At 43.5% G+C, this 18,598-nt stretch overlaps 1 protein-coding gene across 11 annotated transcripts in view; it reads right to left on the bottom strand.

Annotated features, from left to right (window-relative positions):
* The window catches only part of PACS2 (phosphofurin acidic cluster sorting protein 2), a 256,899-nt gene that overhangs the window by 169,244 nt on the left and 69,057 nt on the right, over positions 1-18,598 (bottom strand). For all 11 annotated transcript variants that reach the window (XR_008306723.1, XM_053248447.1, XM_053248442.1 and 8 more), the window contains exons 5-6: positions 12,226-12,388; positions 4,135-4,208 (exon numbers count right to left, since the gene is read on the bottom strand). Coding sequence is in view for 10 of the 11 variants with exons in the window: in XM_053248447.1 (XP_053104422.1) it covers positions 4,135-4,208; positions 12,226-12,388 (237 nt within the window). In the remaining variant the exon portion in view is untranslated. The remainder of the gene's footprint in view (positions 1-4,134; positions 4,209-12,225; positions 12,389-18,598) is intronic.

An 18,598-nucleotide genomic window follows, 5' to 3' on the forward strand; every position in this document is an offset into this window, starting at 1 on the left:
GGAAACAAGCTACTAAAAAATGATAACCACTAAAAATACTTTTCCATGATAAAATGCACAGAAAAGCTAGAAGGGGAATTTAAGTAGTAGTAGTAATATAGCTGGAAATGATTTCATATATGATAAAAAGCTAGAATTAAAATTTAAAATGGTTAAAACTATAATGGTTACCATAAGTTGGACTATTACTGAAAATGGTAAAGTTATACGGAATTACACTGAATGATAAAATACACTAAAATACGCTGAATGGTGAAGTTACACTGCATTAATCTAATAAAATATTATGCATTGCCATGGCACAATTAATAAGGTACGAGGAATAAGGAGGCAAGTGTTATCAGGACTCAAATTAGAGGAGCCCATCAGCTATCATCTTTCGCCGGATGCCAATCGCAGCCGCACAGAACTTGTCAACGATCTTTGTGGTACATAGGAACATAGGAAAATGCCATATACTGAGTCAGATCATTGGTCTATCTAGCTCAGTAATGTCTTCACAGACTGGCAGTGGCTTCTCCAAGGTTGCAGGCAGGAATCTCTCTCAGCCCTATCTTTGAGAAGCCAGGGAGGGAACTTGAAACCTTCTGCTCTTCCCAGAGCAGCTTCATCCCCTGAGGGGAATATCTTGCAGTGCTCACACATCAAGTCTCCCATTCATATGCAACCAGGGCAGACCCTGCTTAGCTAAGGGGACAAGTCATGCTTGCTACCACAAGACCAGCTCTCCTCTCCTCTGGTGGTGGTGGGGTGAGAGTCAGATAGCAGCAATTGAGTATAGAAGTGATTCATATGTCCCAGAAGCTTGTTCAACAGTGGAGAAATAAGGGCGGCATGAAAGTCTCTGTAGAACATGCAGTATAAAAGGACATGCTCAGTGGTTTCAATTTGCTCTGAGCTGAAGGGGCATAATCGCTCTGCATACAGAATCTTTCTGTGTTGACCTTCTAATACTGCTGAGGGGAGACCATGGCAGCGGGCCAGAGTGAACGCCCTTCTGTGGTTTGGGGCCTCCAGTTAGGATAGGTATGCTGCCGAAGAGGCTATATATCTAAGCTCCTCACTTATATAAAACTTTGGGACACTGCTGAGATCCACTTGACGCTCAGTGTCTGTGATGCGCTGTTTGATGATAGCTTTTGCCTGATCGTATCCCATGTTGATGAGGGACAGAGGGTCGAGGCCCAGGGTAGCTAATTTCATCTCAATTGCCTGAGCCCATATAGAATGGTAATCATCATGAAGGGTTAGAGGGGCAAGACCAACTGGACTGAGGGATAGTTTAAGCCAATAGGAGAGAGTGGCCACCCATACCTTAGCCTCAATCTTGATAAGGCCTGTCTCCAGGCGCAATGTAGGATTGGAAACGCATCTTGGTACATGCAGTGCTGCCCTGAGGAACTTGCATTGTACCCGTTCCAAAGTCACGATATTGGGGAAAGCACCCAATTGAGCGCCATAGAGTAGCTGGGCTAGTGACTTGGCTTGGAACAGTTCAAGAGCTTCAGGGACATAGTGGCCTCCTCTTGTGCGCATAAATTGAAGAATAGCAGAGGAGCTTCTCTGAGCATTTAAAGCCACATGATCTCCGTGGGCTTTTCTGGAGCCACTTGAATGAAAGACTACGCCCAGGTATTTAAAATGAGTCACTTGTTCAATTTTATGTCCCTCGATCCTTCAGGAATGGATCTTGGGCCTCCTAGCAAAGGCCATTATTTTAGTTTTGTTGTAATTGATTTCCAGACCGTCTTCCTCGCAGTGCAGTGTCAGAGCCCTCAACGCTCTTCTAAGGCCAATGGGAGTTCTTGAGAGGATAACTGCATCATCTGCGTATAGTAGAGTGGCTAGGTGTCTCCCAGCAAGCTTAGGAGGATGGAAGTCAATGTTGCTGAGCTGGTCCACCATTGAGTTAATGTAAAAATTAAATAGGAGTGGGGCCAGAATGCAACCTTGTTTGACGCCTTTCTGCGTTAGGACTGCACTCATAAGATGAACTTGTGGGGTACACCTCACCTTGAGTGAGGTGTTAAGATGAGATGAAGCAGGCGCCGATCAATAATGGAGGCCTCCAGCTTCTCCCATAGTTTACACGTGAGATGGAGTCAAAAACTGCCTTAAGGTCGATGAAGGCAGCATAAAGGGAGGTCGTCCGACAGGAGGAATATTTTCTGATGAGGTGCTGTAGGACTATACATTGATTAATAGTGGAGCGCCCCTCTCTAAATCCTGCTTGTTCCTCAGCAAGAAGCTTTTCCTGCTCCAGCCAGTCCCTGAGTTTCCCATGTAGGTGTCTTGTATAAGGTTTACTGATGGTATTGAGTAGACTGATAGGTCTATAGTTGGCCGGGTCATCCTTCTTCCCCTTTTTAAAGATGGGGACAATAATTGCTATCCCCCAGTCCTTGGGGATTTGGCCACTAACGTTGATGAAGGTAAAGAGCGATGCCAAGATTGGGGCCCACCAGTCCAGATTGTTTTTGATAGCCTCCGGGGGAATAAGGTCCTCACTTGGAGCCTTTCTCGGTTTCAGCTGGGCAACAAGGCTGTGGATCTCCGAGATGGATACCGGAGCCCATGCCGGAGTGTCCTCCATGGCACTAGGAGGGTCTCTGCCAGCAGCGGTGGGATCTTTATATAAATCATAAAAGTGTTTCTCCCAGGTTCCTGGATGAATGTGGCAGTCCAAGTGGCTTGGACCATAGCTGGGAGAAGATTTTGCGAGACGCCAAAACATGGCCGAGTCCTTGGATCTAGCGGCCTGGATTAGACTCGTCCAGGCCTCTTTCATGGCCTCTTTTTTCTTGCGGACCAGCAGGAGTTTATATTGCTTTTTCTGCTGAAGTAGATCCTGAGCTGCCCTCGAACCAGAGGTATTTTTGTAGACTTGATAGGTGTTGGTGAGGGCTTTTTTGGCGTTAACGCAATCCTTGTCAAACCACTGCTTGGAGGGCGGTTGGTGCAGAGCACGTGGAGCACAGGTCCTACGGGAGAGAAGCTGCTGTAGTTCCCGAGCAAGTGCTTTGTATGATTCCAAAGGAATAGAGATTAGATCATTATTTAGCAGTGATGAGTGGATTGACTGCAAATGATCAGAGGCAAGTAGCTCACGCAGCTCTTGATCTAGCTGTGGTGACCAATTGGCGCAGCAATGTACTCCCTCCGCTGCAGATATAGTGGATCTGTAATGGTTCTCAGTGTGAGACTGATGGATAAATGGTTCTAGGAGTAGCGTGATAGGAAGATGGTCACTATCAAATTTAGGAATAACCTCCAATCCCTCCACTAGCAATAGCAGGCTCCCTGATATAATGAAGTAGTTGATCAGACTCATTCTGGTGCCGGCAAGAAAGGTGAATTCTGCCGGGTGGTCACTTTCAAATGAGCTGTTCAAGATGGAAAGGTCAAGTCTCGTGGCCAGTTGGCTCAAGTGGACACCCACGTAGTTTGACTTTGAGAGGCGGCTAAGCCCCTGCTTTTCTGCTTTCTCCCCTTTTGGTTTTTCTCCATGCTGGCAGGCTTGGGTAAATACCCAGGCCTGCTGGCATGAAGAAAAGGGGTTGGGAGTGGGATCCTGCCTTGGTGACCGTCCTCCCCCTCCCACCTCCCCAGGTATAGTGTCCAACAGCCACTACTGATAGTGTATGGCTAGATGTTCAAATCATGAAGTGACTCTATTAAAATCAGTGAATATATATTGTGAATGGTAATAATATTGGATTGTGGATAATCATTGAGCATATCTTTTTCTGATTGAAGCTTCTAGATTACTACATTAATATTAATTAATAGATATATTATATGTTTTGTATGCTGTACCTTTGACCTTTCATGCATATAGTCTTCGTTTAGATCAGGTACACACCTTGTTATTTGTTGCGTAGATGCCAAGACCACCATGCCAGTAACTCTTTTTAAAGGTCACAAAGGAGGACTAAATTTCAAACCACAACAGAGAAGGATTACATTTCACTGATCACTGAGAAGCCACAATACATGGGCATACTTATCAATCCACTCCCTTGTACTTATGACAACCACATTAAAAATCAAATTTTACAGTCGACAATCCTAGTATAGTGTTATTCTAACGAAACACTTATCTGTTCAGCGTTTCAGAAAGGATTTGTGTAGTACCTGTCCTTGAACAGCATCATCACTTGCTTCTTGTTCTGAAGAGAAACTTTCATATTCCTCTTCAGAATAATTGTCTGTGAGAAGGAAGATAAAGAAGTGGTTGGATTATGTCTTCATAAATAAAGAACCTCACATTAGTTCAAAAGCATTTTTAAAATGAACTAGGAGAAATACTGCAATACAGGTTGACAATCCTTTATCCGGACTGCTTTGGACCAGAGGTTTTCCGGATTTCGGAATATTTCCATGAGATATCTTGGACATGAAAGGTTACTGGTTTTTTAAAAGGTTTTACTTAATATACTATACAATACCCCTCCTTCTCCTCTCTCAGACCGACTTGAGAAGCATGTGAGTGGCAGTGCGATCCCATTCACAAAATCGGCTTGGCTCCGCCCCAAAGGAGGGCTCTTCTCGGTTGCTGAAGCCTAGGAAGCCTAGGAAACAGGAATCTATTCCTGTTTGTCCGTATTTATTCTGCTAGATCTTTACTCATCTGTTTCCTGTGTGCCCCTGTTATCTCCTAAACTCTTGTGTATATATACCTTTTAAAAAAAAAAAAGGTTTCTTTCATCTTCCCCCCTCCTCCCCCCCTTTCCTTTCCTTCCCTCCTGATGGGAGCAAAGCTTGAGAGGCAGTAAACAAAAGGCACATAGCAAAGCCTGAGGGGAAGAACTAAAAGGCGAGCTAATGAGCTGAGGAATCAATAACATCAAGTTTAGAGGCCCCAAGCGATCACTCCTGCAAACTGGAGGAGGTTGAAGCTACAAGCATTATTTTTCTCTCTCGGCATGGTGTTTCAGAGCTTTCCAGTTTTCGGGAGTCCGGATAAAGGATTCCCGACCTGTAGTTTATATGTTACATAGAACTGCAAATGATTCATGGTTCTGTTTTCTTCATTTATTCTGTAACATCCAACGGAGAACTCCTAGATCTTGCCTACTGCAAGATCAGGAACTGCAGGGGTTTTCTGGAATTCACTGCTGAGGTGATCCTCAGCATGGATGAAGTGATCCCTGCTGAGGTGATCCATGGATCCCCAGGTCAGACATTAAAACAGAAGCAGAGAAGGCATATGTTCAAATGGCTCACCCTTCTGCATAACATATGAACCATCTTTGAAAGCAAAACCATTTATTTTATCATGATGTACTTTACACTAATAATATAAATGATGAGGATGCTTAAAAAGAGTACGGAAAAAAAGCAGATGCCTGACCACGAGGAACTTACATACTAAAACAAATTATTTTTTTATTTATAAACAAATTATTAATTCATTAAGCAACTGTCCTAATAAATCTCATTATTAGTAGTTGGACTTGTAGGACTTGTAGTTGACCAGCAAAAGTCATTTTGCATTTTAAAAAGCTTATTTACAGCTTCCCCCCAGCATATTCATGTGTAAAAAGTAGTAGGGATGTGCACGAACTGCTTCAGCGCTTCTTTTCTGGAGTGCTGAACTGGTTTGAAAGTCCAGCATTCAAGCTGGTTTGGAATTGGGGGGAGGTCCTTTAAGGGGCAGGGAGGGTGCCCTTAACTGCCCCACTGCTTTCCTCCAACGGGCACTTTCCCCAAAAGCGTTGGTGCAGAGATGCAGCTTACCTCCTTGCAGCCCCAGTGAACGTCACCACGCAAATGACCGCCATTTGTGTGGTGACAGTCACCAGGGCTGCAAGGAGGTACACTGCAGCCCCGCACCAATGCTTTTGGGGAGAGCATCGGCGGGGGGGGGGAGTGGCGGGGCAGGTAATGGCACCCTCTCTGCCCCTTAAATGACACCTCCCCCGCCTCCCAGGAGTGCATGAACTAGTTTATGCACATCCCTAAAACGTAGTGCATTCAGTCATTTTAGTGGAAGGATTGTTTATGCAGAATTTGTTATCTGTAGGTAATTGGAAGGGTGACGATAATTTACACAAACAAATGCACAATCAAACTTCAAAATGGATAAAAATAATGGATAAAAATTTATACATTTAAGAGAATTTTCTATTAATGTGCTTGCGAAAGAGAAGTAAAAAAACAATTTGAAATTTGTAGGATGTCAATCTCAAACATTATGCATTTTATTCAATAATTACCATATATAGTACATTTGAATCTGAGAAAGATCTACTTCTCTTGGGCATGAAGCAGTGGCAGCCCGTGAATGTGCCTCTGGGGGGGTGGCGGGAGGCAGCTTTAAGAGTAAAGTAATTTGGGACTCACCTCCGTCGCGACGGCACCTGAATGCTATTCGGAGACGCAACGTGCCGCCCAGCAGCCCCTACCGCAGGGAAGCGCCTCTGCCACTCACCTGGCTTCCACGGAGCTGAGCCCCCGCCAGTGACCAGGTGAGTGACAGAGGCGCTTCCCCGCAGTAGGGGCTGCTGGGTGACATGCTGCGACTCCAAATAGCATTCAGGTGCCGCCGCAGCAGAGGTGAGTCCTGAATTACTTTACTCTTAAAGCTGCCTCCCACCCCACCCCCCCGGAGGTACGTTCACGGGCCGCCACTGGCATGAAGCGATTCTTGAATTATTGATCTGATTCTTGTTAAAAATCTGCTTAGAACAATAAGTTAAAAACTGATAATTATATTCAGTGCTAATTTCAGTGGCAGAATTGTGTATGCAAAATTTGGCATTTGTAAGTAATCAGGAAGTATGACTTTCTGTCACACAAACACATCCACAAACCCTTCAAATCTATAATAGATAATGCCCCTCTTGGTGGCTGTTGCTGGTACCTCCCTTATTTCTTCATCTTCTTTAAAAAAATATGTGAGCCCCCTTTTGAAACAGAGAACCATTCTTTCATTCTTCTACTATGTATTCTAAATATCATAATAATAATACATTTAGATGATAAATCTAAACTACATCATTCTGTACTGAGACAGGAAATCAAGAAAACGAAAGCATTTTGTAGATTCCTCAACATATGTTAACACTTCTTACAGTGGAATATATATATTTATTTATTTACATTTATAGCCTGCTCTTCCTCCAAGAAGCCCAGAGTTTATGTTTATCCTCACAACAACCCTGTGATATAGGTTAGGCTGAGAGATACATAACTGGCCCAGAGTCACCTACCTTCTAATGGTGTTCCCTAACTGTCATTTCATTCACATTAAATGTAACTTAGACTCAAACACCATGTCACACTAAAAACTTGATTGTGCTTTCCACTTTTCTTTCTTAAAAATAATAACAACTATGCAGGAACCCAATCTGGATTGGAAATATAGAATGTGGCTGAGGGTGGGTGTGTTAAAATTTTCTTCCATGCATAATTACTAAGAAAATCACACCCCATGCTAAAGCTGAGGGGGGAAAGGGTCAATATATTTTTTAAAACCTAACACCCAACAGAGTTGAAGAAGCAATTATACATGATAAGCAGAGGTCATGTTCTCTTTAGAAGGAAAAAAGAATGATAATAAATTGCGGCACTCCACCAGTTTCCCTGCTTTGTATGAGTAACAAAGTGATAGAGATGTGTGATGTCTATAACTATCCTCCACCCTCCTGGAGGCTTCAGCTTGGGGGAAGGAGGGGGTTTCTTGCACCCTGTACCTCCTCTCCACTTTTCTTTCCACTTTGGAATATCCCAGTTAACTCCTGGGAATCTTCGGGTAAGCCGCCACCATCTTCCTCAGCCTCCCCCAACTGCCTTTTAAATCTGCTGCCTTTCCCACCAATTCCTTCCCCCTCCCCCATTAGCTATCCCATTAGGTCTCCCATCCTCCAACTCCACCCCCACTCCCATCTTCCCAATGACCATGTAGTCCATGTCTCGCTGCCCCTGTGTGTCAGCTGTACATGCCCCGGATATACTCAGGCCTATGCCATCAGTTTGCCCCGCTGTCACCCCTTCTGGGTTAACTCCTGAGTGTTCAGCAAGACACACAGAGTCCTCAACAGCAGCAGAAGCTGGTGAGTCACTTACCCGGGGAGCGGGAAGATGAGGCTTATCCTGATTGTGAGATTTTTATTTTTTAAAAAAACTGCAAATATTTATATACAGGAAAATGACATTATCCACAGATTCGCGTATTCACGGCCAGGTAAACTACACCAGACCCCGGCATACATGGGAGAAAACAACATGTGGACCTCATGTATCCATGGTTCGGAGGTGGCTGGAAATGACCCCGGAGGTCATTTCTGGCCACCATTTTATTTCTCAGAGCCACAAAATGGCTCCAATTTAAAAAACCCTGTGATTTTTGCCAATTTTCAGGCATTCTGGGGGCACAATGCAACATGGGGATAGCAGCAAAACATGTTAAGGAGCTCCTCCCTGCATCTCCCCTACAAATTTGGCTGAAAATCGGCATCTTTTCAAGTTTCCCCAGCAACCAGGAGCCTAACCCCAAATTCCCCATTGCCCTAATGCCTCGATATTCACAGTTTCTGTATCTATGGTACAGTCATGGATTGGAACCGCCATGAATATCGAGGTCCTCCTGTACCACTATTCAACCAAAGTTTACAAAGCGGTTAGATCGATTTATTATTTATTATGTTTAACAGGAGAGGCTCCTCAGTAAAGGCAGGTGGGGTGCTGCCCTCCCCTCATCCAAGTGCTCCCCCCTCTTCTCTCTCTCACATCCCTACCCTTGCACTGCTGAAGTACTGGACATTTGCAATGCTTTTCATCAGGCTACTGGACACTGCTTTCTCTGGCCCATCCTCTCTGTGTCCGGCACCTCTCCAGTTAAAAAAAAAAAACTTTGTCTTTTTCCAGTGTTTCCGCAGGCAGAGTGCTATTCTGCAATGCTCTGGTCTTTCCTTTCACAAACTCTTACTCTCTGAAAGTACCCCAAAGCCAATTAGGACCTGCAGGATTCTTTTTATATTAGGGTGTCTTCCATAAATACCCACATGCAATCCTGTTTTAGAGGAACATAGGAAGCTGTCATATACTGAGTCAGACCATAGGTCCATTTAGCTCAGTATTGTCTACACAGACTGGCAGCGGCTTCTCCAAGGTTGCAGGCAGGAAGCTCTCTCAGCCCTATCTTGGAGAAGCCAGGGAGGAAACTTGAAACCTTCTGCTCTTCCCAGAGTGGCCTCATCCTCTGAAGGGAGTATCTTACAGCACATACACTTCTAGTCTCCCATTCATATGCAACCAGGGCAGACAAGTCATGCTTGCTGCCACAAGACCAGCTCTCCTCTCCTCCTGAGCAGCGGATTAGCTGCTCAGCCCAATGCTACCTCAGAAGAGAGAAAAGCTACAAGCCTACGCATTCTTACATGGGAGTAATACCACTGAAAATAATAAGTGACACTTGTGTAAACATGCATATGATCCAGTTGCCTCTTAGCTTCTCGCATAGTTGGTGACTGAAGGGAGAAGAGAGAGAGGGTGAGTGAACAAGTAGTAGTAGAAGAAGAAACAACAAACATTCTCATGTCTCTTCCTTCCATCTTTCCTCTCACCTGATAAATTCTGCCTGATGCATTTCTCCAAGGCACAGTGCTTCCCCCAAATGCCACCAATACAGTAAAGGTCTAGCCAGAAATTCAACAGGTCCCAAATCCAGCCACTTCGCACATATACACCCAATGGTTTCCTGTCTGATGGCACAGGGACTTTGATGGTCTTCTGGTCTAATGTTCTGGTCTAATGCTTCCCTGCTCAGTGCAGAATACTCTTACAGCATCCCTAATAAATGCCTGTCAAGGCTCTGTTTCAAAAACACCAGAGAAGCAAAGTCTATCTCTAACACAAAGGCAGACTGTTCCACTGTCCAACAGCTCTTACAGACAGGAAATTCTTCCTATTTTTTTCTGGAGCCTTATGGAAATATATTATAAAAATGGAGTGGGAGTCTATAGATAACACTGAAGGGTTATGGGGTCCGTAGATACAAATAGGTTAAGAACCTCGGGGGGGGGTGGCTTTCTGCCAAGCAAGATGGCTGCCTAAGCTGACAGCTCTGGATATTATCAGGCCTATCTTTTAAAAACTAGCAGTATATACGACAAAATACTTGCTAAAAGGTATGCAAAATATTTGGGGATCTCACCGGTTCTCTAGAAGATTAAACCGTGTTTTTGAGATCATTTCTGCAAGTTACTTAAATATCTTAAATGTAGTTCATCTGGACCTGAAGACTTAAATTCATTTAAGGTAGCTAGATGTTCTCTTACCATCTACTGATTTACCCTGAAGCACATTTCCCAAAATTTGTACATCCACTGCCTAGAAAAAGATGCACAAGTGATCAGGAATATCTGAATTGGGACTGAACCAATTCTGCAGGTATGGAATTGACAGAGGACGCATCTGGCAGCATCCACTCTCATCTCAATCTCTCCTGCCTCTTCTTAAGTATTCTGAATTCTTAATGTTATAGAAATATGAATTAAACATACATACATCTACATAAGTTATCAGAATGAGCATCGTTGTCAAGCAACCAACACAGCTGTAAGGAAACATATTGCGTTGGACAAGAATTTTGCTGCAAAACCAAAACAAAACCCTTTCCCTTCTGTGTTCAAATCCCCATTCAGCCATGAGACTTGCTGGGTGACTCTGGGCCAGTCACTTCTCTCTCAGCCTAGCCTACTTCACAGGGTTGTTGTGAAAGAGAAACTCAAGTATGTAGTACACCACTCTGGGCTCCTTGGAGGAAGAGCGGGATAGAAATGTAATAATAATAATAATTTATAAGGCAGTGGGACTCTTGAACCAGGGATTCTGACAGCCAGATCAAAGACTTACTGTGTGCATCACCACAACAGTTCACCACAAAAAGGAGCTGCTAGCTTCAGCAGTGCCAGCAGGAGGTGCCTCAGCTCTTTGGTTTTCTGATAATGCAAGGAGCCAAACTGATTTTTCTTATGGCCTTATATTATTTCTCTCATATTGTTTACTCCGTTTTTTAGCCAAACAGGCTCCAAAAGCAGTTTTGGAGTATATCATTGGATTCTGGCTTTGTTCCCTATTCTAAGCAACTTATCTCTAGAGAGAAGACCAAACTGCTATCAGATGAAAGCATGTTATTACCTGCTCACCTGTGTGCCACCTGCCTGTCTTGTCTCCCTCAATCTGCCTTCTTGATTATGACTGCTTGCCTGGCCCTGCCTTCAGCCTGCTAGTTTTGACATTTACTGTAAAGAAACAATATGGGTATGAGGCTTATACTGTAGATCTGCTGCAATTTAGTATTTGATTTTGTAGGAGAGCATTAGTGAGTGAGTAGGAAATAAGCAGTAAAGGAGGGCAATGGTAAACCCCTCCTGTATTCTACCAAAGACAACCACAGGCCTCTATGGTCGCCAGGAGCTGACATCGACTCAACAGCACACTTAACTAGGACTGCATCTGAGTCAAGGCCACAGTCTTCTCACCAAGTGGAGCTGTCAGAAAGCATTCTAGCCAGCACTACAATCTTGGTATTCATCATCTGTGATAATCCAGGAGCACCCTAAAGCTGTAAACTTGGGAGTCCCGAGAGGGACTAAACCCCATCAATAACAGCCTCAATTAGCTCCAAGTCACACAGCCCTCAAACCATGTCTGGATTTAATTTCAAGTCAGCTCTTCCATGCCCAGTTACCATCAAGGTCAGGGACTGGGAAGAGCGGTCAGGGACTGGGAAGATTCCAGCAAGTCTGAAGGATCTGAGCCAGAAGAAAAGGAGAAAGAGAGCTGCGTATAATGCAATCTTTCCATATAATCTTGTCCAGTGGCTTCACACTTTACAGGAGGGAACAGAACGGCACACTACTACTACTACTACTACTACTACATCACTTTTCAATAGAAATGTCCTCAAAGAAAACACAGAAAAATAATAGTAAGAAAAAGATGGTTCCCTGTTCCCAAAGGGCTCACAATCTAAAACAGGGGTTCTCAACCTTGGGTCCCCAGATGTACTTCAACTCCCATAATCCCCAACCTAAGGTCATTGGGGCTGGGGATTATGGGAGTTAGTGCAATAATATCTGGGGACCCAAGATTGGGAGCCTCTGGTCTAAAAGAACATGACAAGTAATATCCACTATGTCCCACAGTCTTATCACCAACATGGTAACAGAGTACTCAAAGATGCAGAATATGGACCTTTTAGAGTTCTAAAGTTACCTGTTGACTTAATTTTCTGGTTTGCTTGTATTGCACAATCTTCTTGGTCTATTGGTTGACTCGACAATGAGAAGATCCAGATTTCTGCTACTTTAGTTGTATCTTCTTTAATGCTGCTAAAAAGCTTCAACATCAGGCCTCCTTCTGTTGGGTGCTGCATTACCTGGGATTTGTTTGATTAAACAAACATGGGTTTAAATACAATTTCTTACCCACTATATGTCTGAATTACTCAGATAATTATTCTCTATATTTCAGAAAGAATTGTTCGCTGTTGTTTCTGAGGGACCGGGGAGACCTGAGTTCAAATCCCATTTCAGCCATGATACTTGCTGGGTGGCTCTGGGCCAGTCACTTCTCTCTCAGCCTAACCCACTTCACAGGGTTGTTGTGAGGAGAAATATGTAGGCTCCTTGGAGAAAGAGCGGGATATAAAATGTAAAATAATATACCAAGGGTTCCTAACTTGTGGTCCTCCAGACGTTGCTGAACTACAACTCTCATGATGAGATGATCTGGATATTGCTGAACTACAAATCCCATGATGAGATGATCTGGAGCAACATCTGGAGGACCACAGGGAACAACTGCCATACACAGTCATGCCTTAATCTAAATAACCTGGGGATAGCCCATGGTACAACAACAACTTTCTCCACCACTTGTTTCCAATAAGATTGAAAACCATCTGTGAGTAACCTTAATGCAAATCCACCAGATTTGTCTGAAGCAGGTGAAGATACTGACCACGGTGACCAGTGGTCCTTCTAACAGGAATTCCCAGACGTTGTTGACTACAACTCCCAAAATCCCCAGTCAAAGGCCATTTCAGCTGGGGATGCTGGGAGTTGTAGTGAACAACATCTCGGAATCCCTGTTAGAGGGAACACTGAAGGTGACATATCCCCATGTCTTCAAACACTTCTTCAGACAAAAAAGTCAAGTCCCATATTCCCAGTGACCTACAACAATTTACATGATGATGTTGAGCATTTTGAAAAGACAGGCGTCTTTTGAGCAATGTTATGAATCTGGTATTCTGAACACAAGCCAAACTGTGAAGATAATAATATTTTTCTAAATTACAACTTGTAGATTAGGCCTAATGAGAATACCATCCAATCATCCAAAAATCTTCAGTTTAAGATGAGAGTTAGATAGGGATGTGCCCGAAGTTGCTTCGGCGCCAGCAGGGGTAGTTCTTTAAGAGCGGAGGAGGGTGCACTCACCCTTCCCACCGCATTTCCCCCGCCTGCGCTCTGTTCTTTTCAAGCCCCTTGGGGCGGAAGCGTTCCTCCCTGCTACCCCATTGTCCTCATCGGCCGGAAGTAGCAATCGTGCATGCGTGCCCCCGTTTGCCGTGCACACTCGCGCGCGTGACCACTAATTCCGTCCGATGAGGACAAAGAATGGAGCACCGGCAGGGGAAATGCGGCAGGAGGGGTGAGTACACATTCCCCCGCCCTTAACGAACTACCCCCGCCGGTGCCAAAGCACCGAAACGGCCCTCGGAGCCGAAATGTTTTGGAGGCCTTTATAATGGCCTCTGAAACGTTTCAGGCTTCAGCCTAGAGTTAGATACTTTAAATTTTCACATGCTCTAAAAAGCATACAAATTGCCAGTTAAGGAGCCCATCGTAACTTCTGTACTGTAAAGACTTTTTACAGTTTTATATACAAACACTCCACGAGTTACAAACAAAACTCCCAAATGTATTACATTAAGGAAATCCCTCTTCTGAGGTAGCATTGGGCTGAGCAGGTGCTCCACTGCTCAGGAGGAGAGGAGAGAAAAGCTGGTCTTGTGGCAGCAAGCATGACTTGTCCCCTTAGCTAAGCAGGGTCTGCTCTAGTTGCATATGAATGGGAGACTAGAAGTGTAAGAACTGTAAGATATTCCCTCCAGAGGATGGAGCCACTCTGGGAAGAGCAGAAGGTTTTAAGTTCCCTCCCTGGCTTCTCCAAGATAGGGCTGAGAGAGATTCCTGCCTGCAACCTTGGAGAAGCTGCTGCCAGTCTGTGCAGACAATACTGAGTTAGATAGATCAATGGTCTGACTCAGTATATGGCAGCTTCCTATGTTCCTATGTAATGGTTTCCAATCCCAGCATTCAGGGGGCTTTTTCAATGCCACACCGCTAGACTTGTTGGTACGCTCAGTACATGCTGGCAGGATACAGTTTCAGTATGCAGCAATGCAACAACCAGATCCAAATCCTTATACACAAAACCCAAGGTTGTTTTTTTTAAAAAGTTCAGTAATCAGGCACTCGGTTTTAATTACATGAAAATTATATGATTTTCATATAAACATTATATGATTAATGTATTTTTTCTGTTTCTTATCCTGTTGAATTCATTTTTATCAAAACATTTACAAATTCAAAAATAAAACTATTTTTTTCAAGGTAAGTTGGTTTAATAGAGTTACCTAGCAAGCAAGAGAGTTTATCTAATGTATATAATTTTCAAGGGCATGCCATGGATTGGTTGCTCATGCTACAAAACCCATACTTCCCCCCACTTTCTAGGACATTTGCAGATTTAGTAAATCCAGACCTGATGTACATTCCATCCCCTTACAAAAAAAACCTGCCAACCTGTTAATTAATTATCTTTAATTACCCTTAAAATATGCCAATTTTTTAATAGGAAAGGAAAGGTCTCTGTTGGTTGCTTGCCTTTCAAATGTTCTAGCTAGTGTACTGTGCTTTAGGTCCCCACTTCCTTTCCTTTTCACAGTGCTCGTGTCAACAAACATAATCCACTGGCTGTCTAAGAAACTGCATCAATAATGCTCCAAAACACAGTTAAAAATACAGCTGTCCACAACAGAAAAAATAAAAAATTTTAACACATAAAACCAACAATTGTCATCAACACAAGATCTCAGCATTACTTACACACTACACAGACCCTGTTCTGAAAAAAATATAATTACAAACCAAAAAACCCTGTAAAATTCAGTGACATTACTGTACCATTTATGGTTATTTAATCAGCAACACATCCCCCTCACATTGTGACCATCATCAAGGGAGTAGCAAGGTGAAGTTGGCCCTGGGGAAAAAGATGGGCCTCTCCCATCTTCTCCCCCGCCCAATGAAGAAAACTTTTCTGCAGAAGAACAGAAAAGACATGATGCTGCTAACTTGATCCTGCTTCACATTCTGAAGGCACTGGTTTCCTCCTCCTCTGCTAGTGACTGACTGGCTGATGCTAATGCCATTTCCCTTCCTGTCAGTCAAGTTCTGGGAGGGGTGAACTGAACCAGAGCACTAGCTAGTCAGTCAGGGGAGAGAGGTACACCGTCTGATACTCCTCCTCTGTTCCCTTCAGAAGAGGACTCGTCTCACTTCAAGTCGATACAAGTCCTCTGATCAAAAGCCAAAAGCATTGCCAGTGTGTTGTGCGGGGTGGGGTGCTAAGATCTGCTGTCACCCAGCCAATGCTGACCCCCACAGAAGGCCCAGGGACATTTTTTCACCTTTTTCAAATATAGTTATGTTCCTGGCTGCCATGAATACAGAGAGAACTGTGCAATGGGAGTGCTGCAAGGTAGCAAAACAGAGCAGAGTCAGGCTAAGATTAAGGGTTAGGGTTTTACCTCTAACTCCAGGGTAGACCCACCAAGAAGGCAGATTGTCTGAAAAGTCCTTCTTGCCCATTGTTTCTGACAGGCACTTCAGCTAGTTTATCAAATCATATCAAAAAGATCAAGGACAGCGGTTAGTTCCCATTTTTGTTGGTTGGTAGTATTTACTCGGTTGGGAGAGTACAATGGCAAGGTAATTTGATACATTCAGTTACTCTGAGGATCCTTGATCTTTTTTATATGAGTTGTTGTTTTTGATCAAGGTTACTTCAGCTAATTCTACATAAAATTTTATCTAAACTAATTAAAAACTGGTTTAAAGTGTCTGAAATAGTTACTGAACAGCTTTTAAAGCTAGCATCTGAACTGTACAAAGTAATGAAGAATAAAATGGAACTGAACACAATTTTTTAAACAGTTTAGTTCCTCAATTGACACTCCTCTTTTTAAAAAAGATAACAATCTAAACACTTCTAGTTTTAAGAACTTATCTCCTTTTCTTATATGACTTTCTCAAAGAAAGAACTCACCTAACTTTTCTTATTAGTGATAAGAATTTTGTTCACTGCAGAATTTAAACCTTTGACATTTAGAAATGTAATATAATCAAATTCCATTATGGTTCACCCAATTTCAGTTAAAATGCTAATGCTGATCACTCCTTACTCAGCTCTTCCAAATAGGGTTGTGCACAAACCGAGTTTTATACACAGGTTTAGCACCGAACCAGGGAGGGGAGGGGAGCGGGTGCCGTGGTTCCAAAACACTGCAGAATTGTCTTGCTTTTCCTAAAGAACCATTCAGACAATACAGAAACTGAATTTAAAATATAAATGTATTTATCTTGTATTTATTTATCTTGCTCAAGATAAACTTTTTTTTTCCTACCACAATTTTTCAGTCAAGAAGGAAGAACAAGCTAACTTTGTTAGGCCTAGTCTTTTCTAGGGTTTGATTTCTGGCTGGCTAGAGGTTTGATCTTGACACAGCAGTTTTTTAGTTGTGCCTAAAGAGACAGTGTGTGGAGCTTTAGATGCAAGTATGCCTCACAGCTTGTGGGAGGGGCCACATTCCTGAAGTGGCTGTTTGAAAGAAGCTCTTGAGAAAACAAGGCTCTGACCAGAGAAGGCAGCAAAAATTTGTTTTCTTTCCTAAAGAAGACTGTGAGCGAGCAAGCAAGGAAATATATAAATAAATAAAGAAAAAAGTAAACAAGTTGGTTAAGGCTAGTCTTTTCTAGGGTGTGATTTCTGGCTGGCTAGATGTTTGTTCTTGATACATCAGTTTTTTAGTTGTGCCTAGAGAGATAGTGGGTTGGGCATTAGCTGCAGATCAGGCACACAGCTTGTGGTAGGGGCCACATTCCTGAGGTGGCCCATTTTGAAAGCAGCTCTTGAGAAGACAAGGCTCAGACTAGGGAGCTTTACAAACAGGAGTTTGCTAACAGATATCAAAGGAGCTTTTGCATAGGGGAAGTGTGTGGTCCCCCTTTATCACAAAGGAGACACTCAGCATGAGGAGAAGGTAAGTACTACCCCACTTTTGTAATTTTCTTGAACACAGCTTAAAACCTTTAATTAGCAAACAACTGCCACTAGATTTCAAGTAAACAAACCCTATATATTCTAAATAACCAATAAAACCAGTTCTTAAGGTAGAATGCCAGCAGTGGGAGGGGATGCTTTTATGTATGACTATCTGCCTGAATGGCAGTCAAGAGTGGGCACTTGATGCAAAGAGCTCCTGGCTCTCAGGGAACAGGTTTGTTCCCTCATAACCAAGGTGGCTGATCTAGAGAAGCTCAGGGAGGCAGAGAGGTATGTGGTTGAGACCCTCAGGGATGTGATAGTGGCATCCCACCTCTGGGCTGACAACTCCTCTGCTGAGAATGAAGGTCTCAGGAAAGGAGGACATCAGTCTGAGGAAAAAGGGGATGCTCCCTTAGAAGGGATCCCTTCCTTGGGTGATGCGTCCATATCCTTTCGCACAGAGGATAGTACTCTGGGGGCTGGTGGGCCTCCTAGTAGTGGATGATTTGATTGTTAGGAGAATAGGGAGATGGGTGACCTGCATGTAGGTGGCATGGTGACTTGCCTGCTTGGTGCAAAGGTTGTGTATGTCATACAGCATCTAGATAGGCTATTAGGCAGTGCAAGGGAGGAGTCATCTGTCGTGGTGCACAACAGCCCCCCAAATGTTGGGAAATGCAGCTGGGAGGTCCTGGAAGCTCAAATTTAGGCTGCTAGATAGTATATTTTTATTGTAAAAAGTCCAGAGAGGTGAGTTTAGGGTGTTATAGAAATTTGTTAAATAAATAAATAAATAAATGGGTAGAAGGTAGTGCTCCCCAAGGTAGTATTCTCTGAAGTGCTACCTGTTTCACACGCAGGGCCAGTAGCACAGGTGGAGCTGAGGGGTCTCATTGCATAGATGAGACAGTGGTGCCGGGGGGAGGGGTGTAGATTTTTTAGGCACTGGGACACACCATCTGTACATGGACCAGTACTCGTTAACTTGTTCATAAATGATCTAAAAGTTGGGGTAACCAGAAAAGTGGCCAAATTTGCAGATGACACTATTTAGGGTAGTGAAATCCAAAACAGATTGTGAGGAGTTCCAAAAGGATCTCTCCAAACTGCGTGAGTGGGTGACAAAATGGCAAATGTGGTTCAATGTAAACAAGTGTAAAGTGATTCATACTGGGGCAAAAAAAACCAACTTCACATATACCCTGATGGGATCTGAGCTGTTGGTGACTGACCAGAAAGGAGATCTTGG

The sequence above is a fragment of the Hemicordylus capensis genome, chromosome 4 (genome assembly GCF_027244095.1).
Source record: "Hemicordylus capensis ecotype Gifberg chromosome 4, rHemCap1.1.pri, whole genome shotgun sequence".
In the NCBI taxonomy this organism is placed as follows: Eukaryota; Metazoa; Chordata; class Lepidosauria; order Squamata; family Cordylidae; genus Hemicordylus; species Hemicordylus capensis.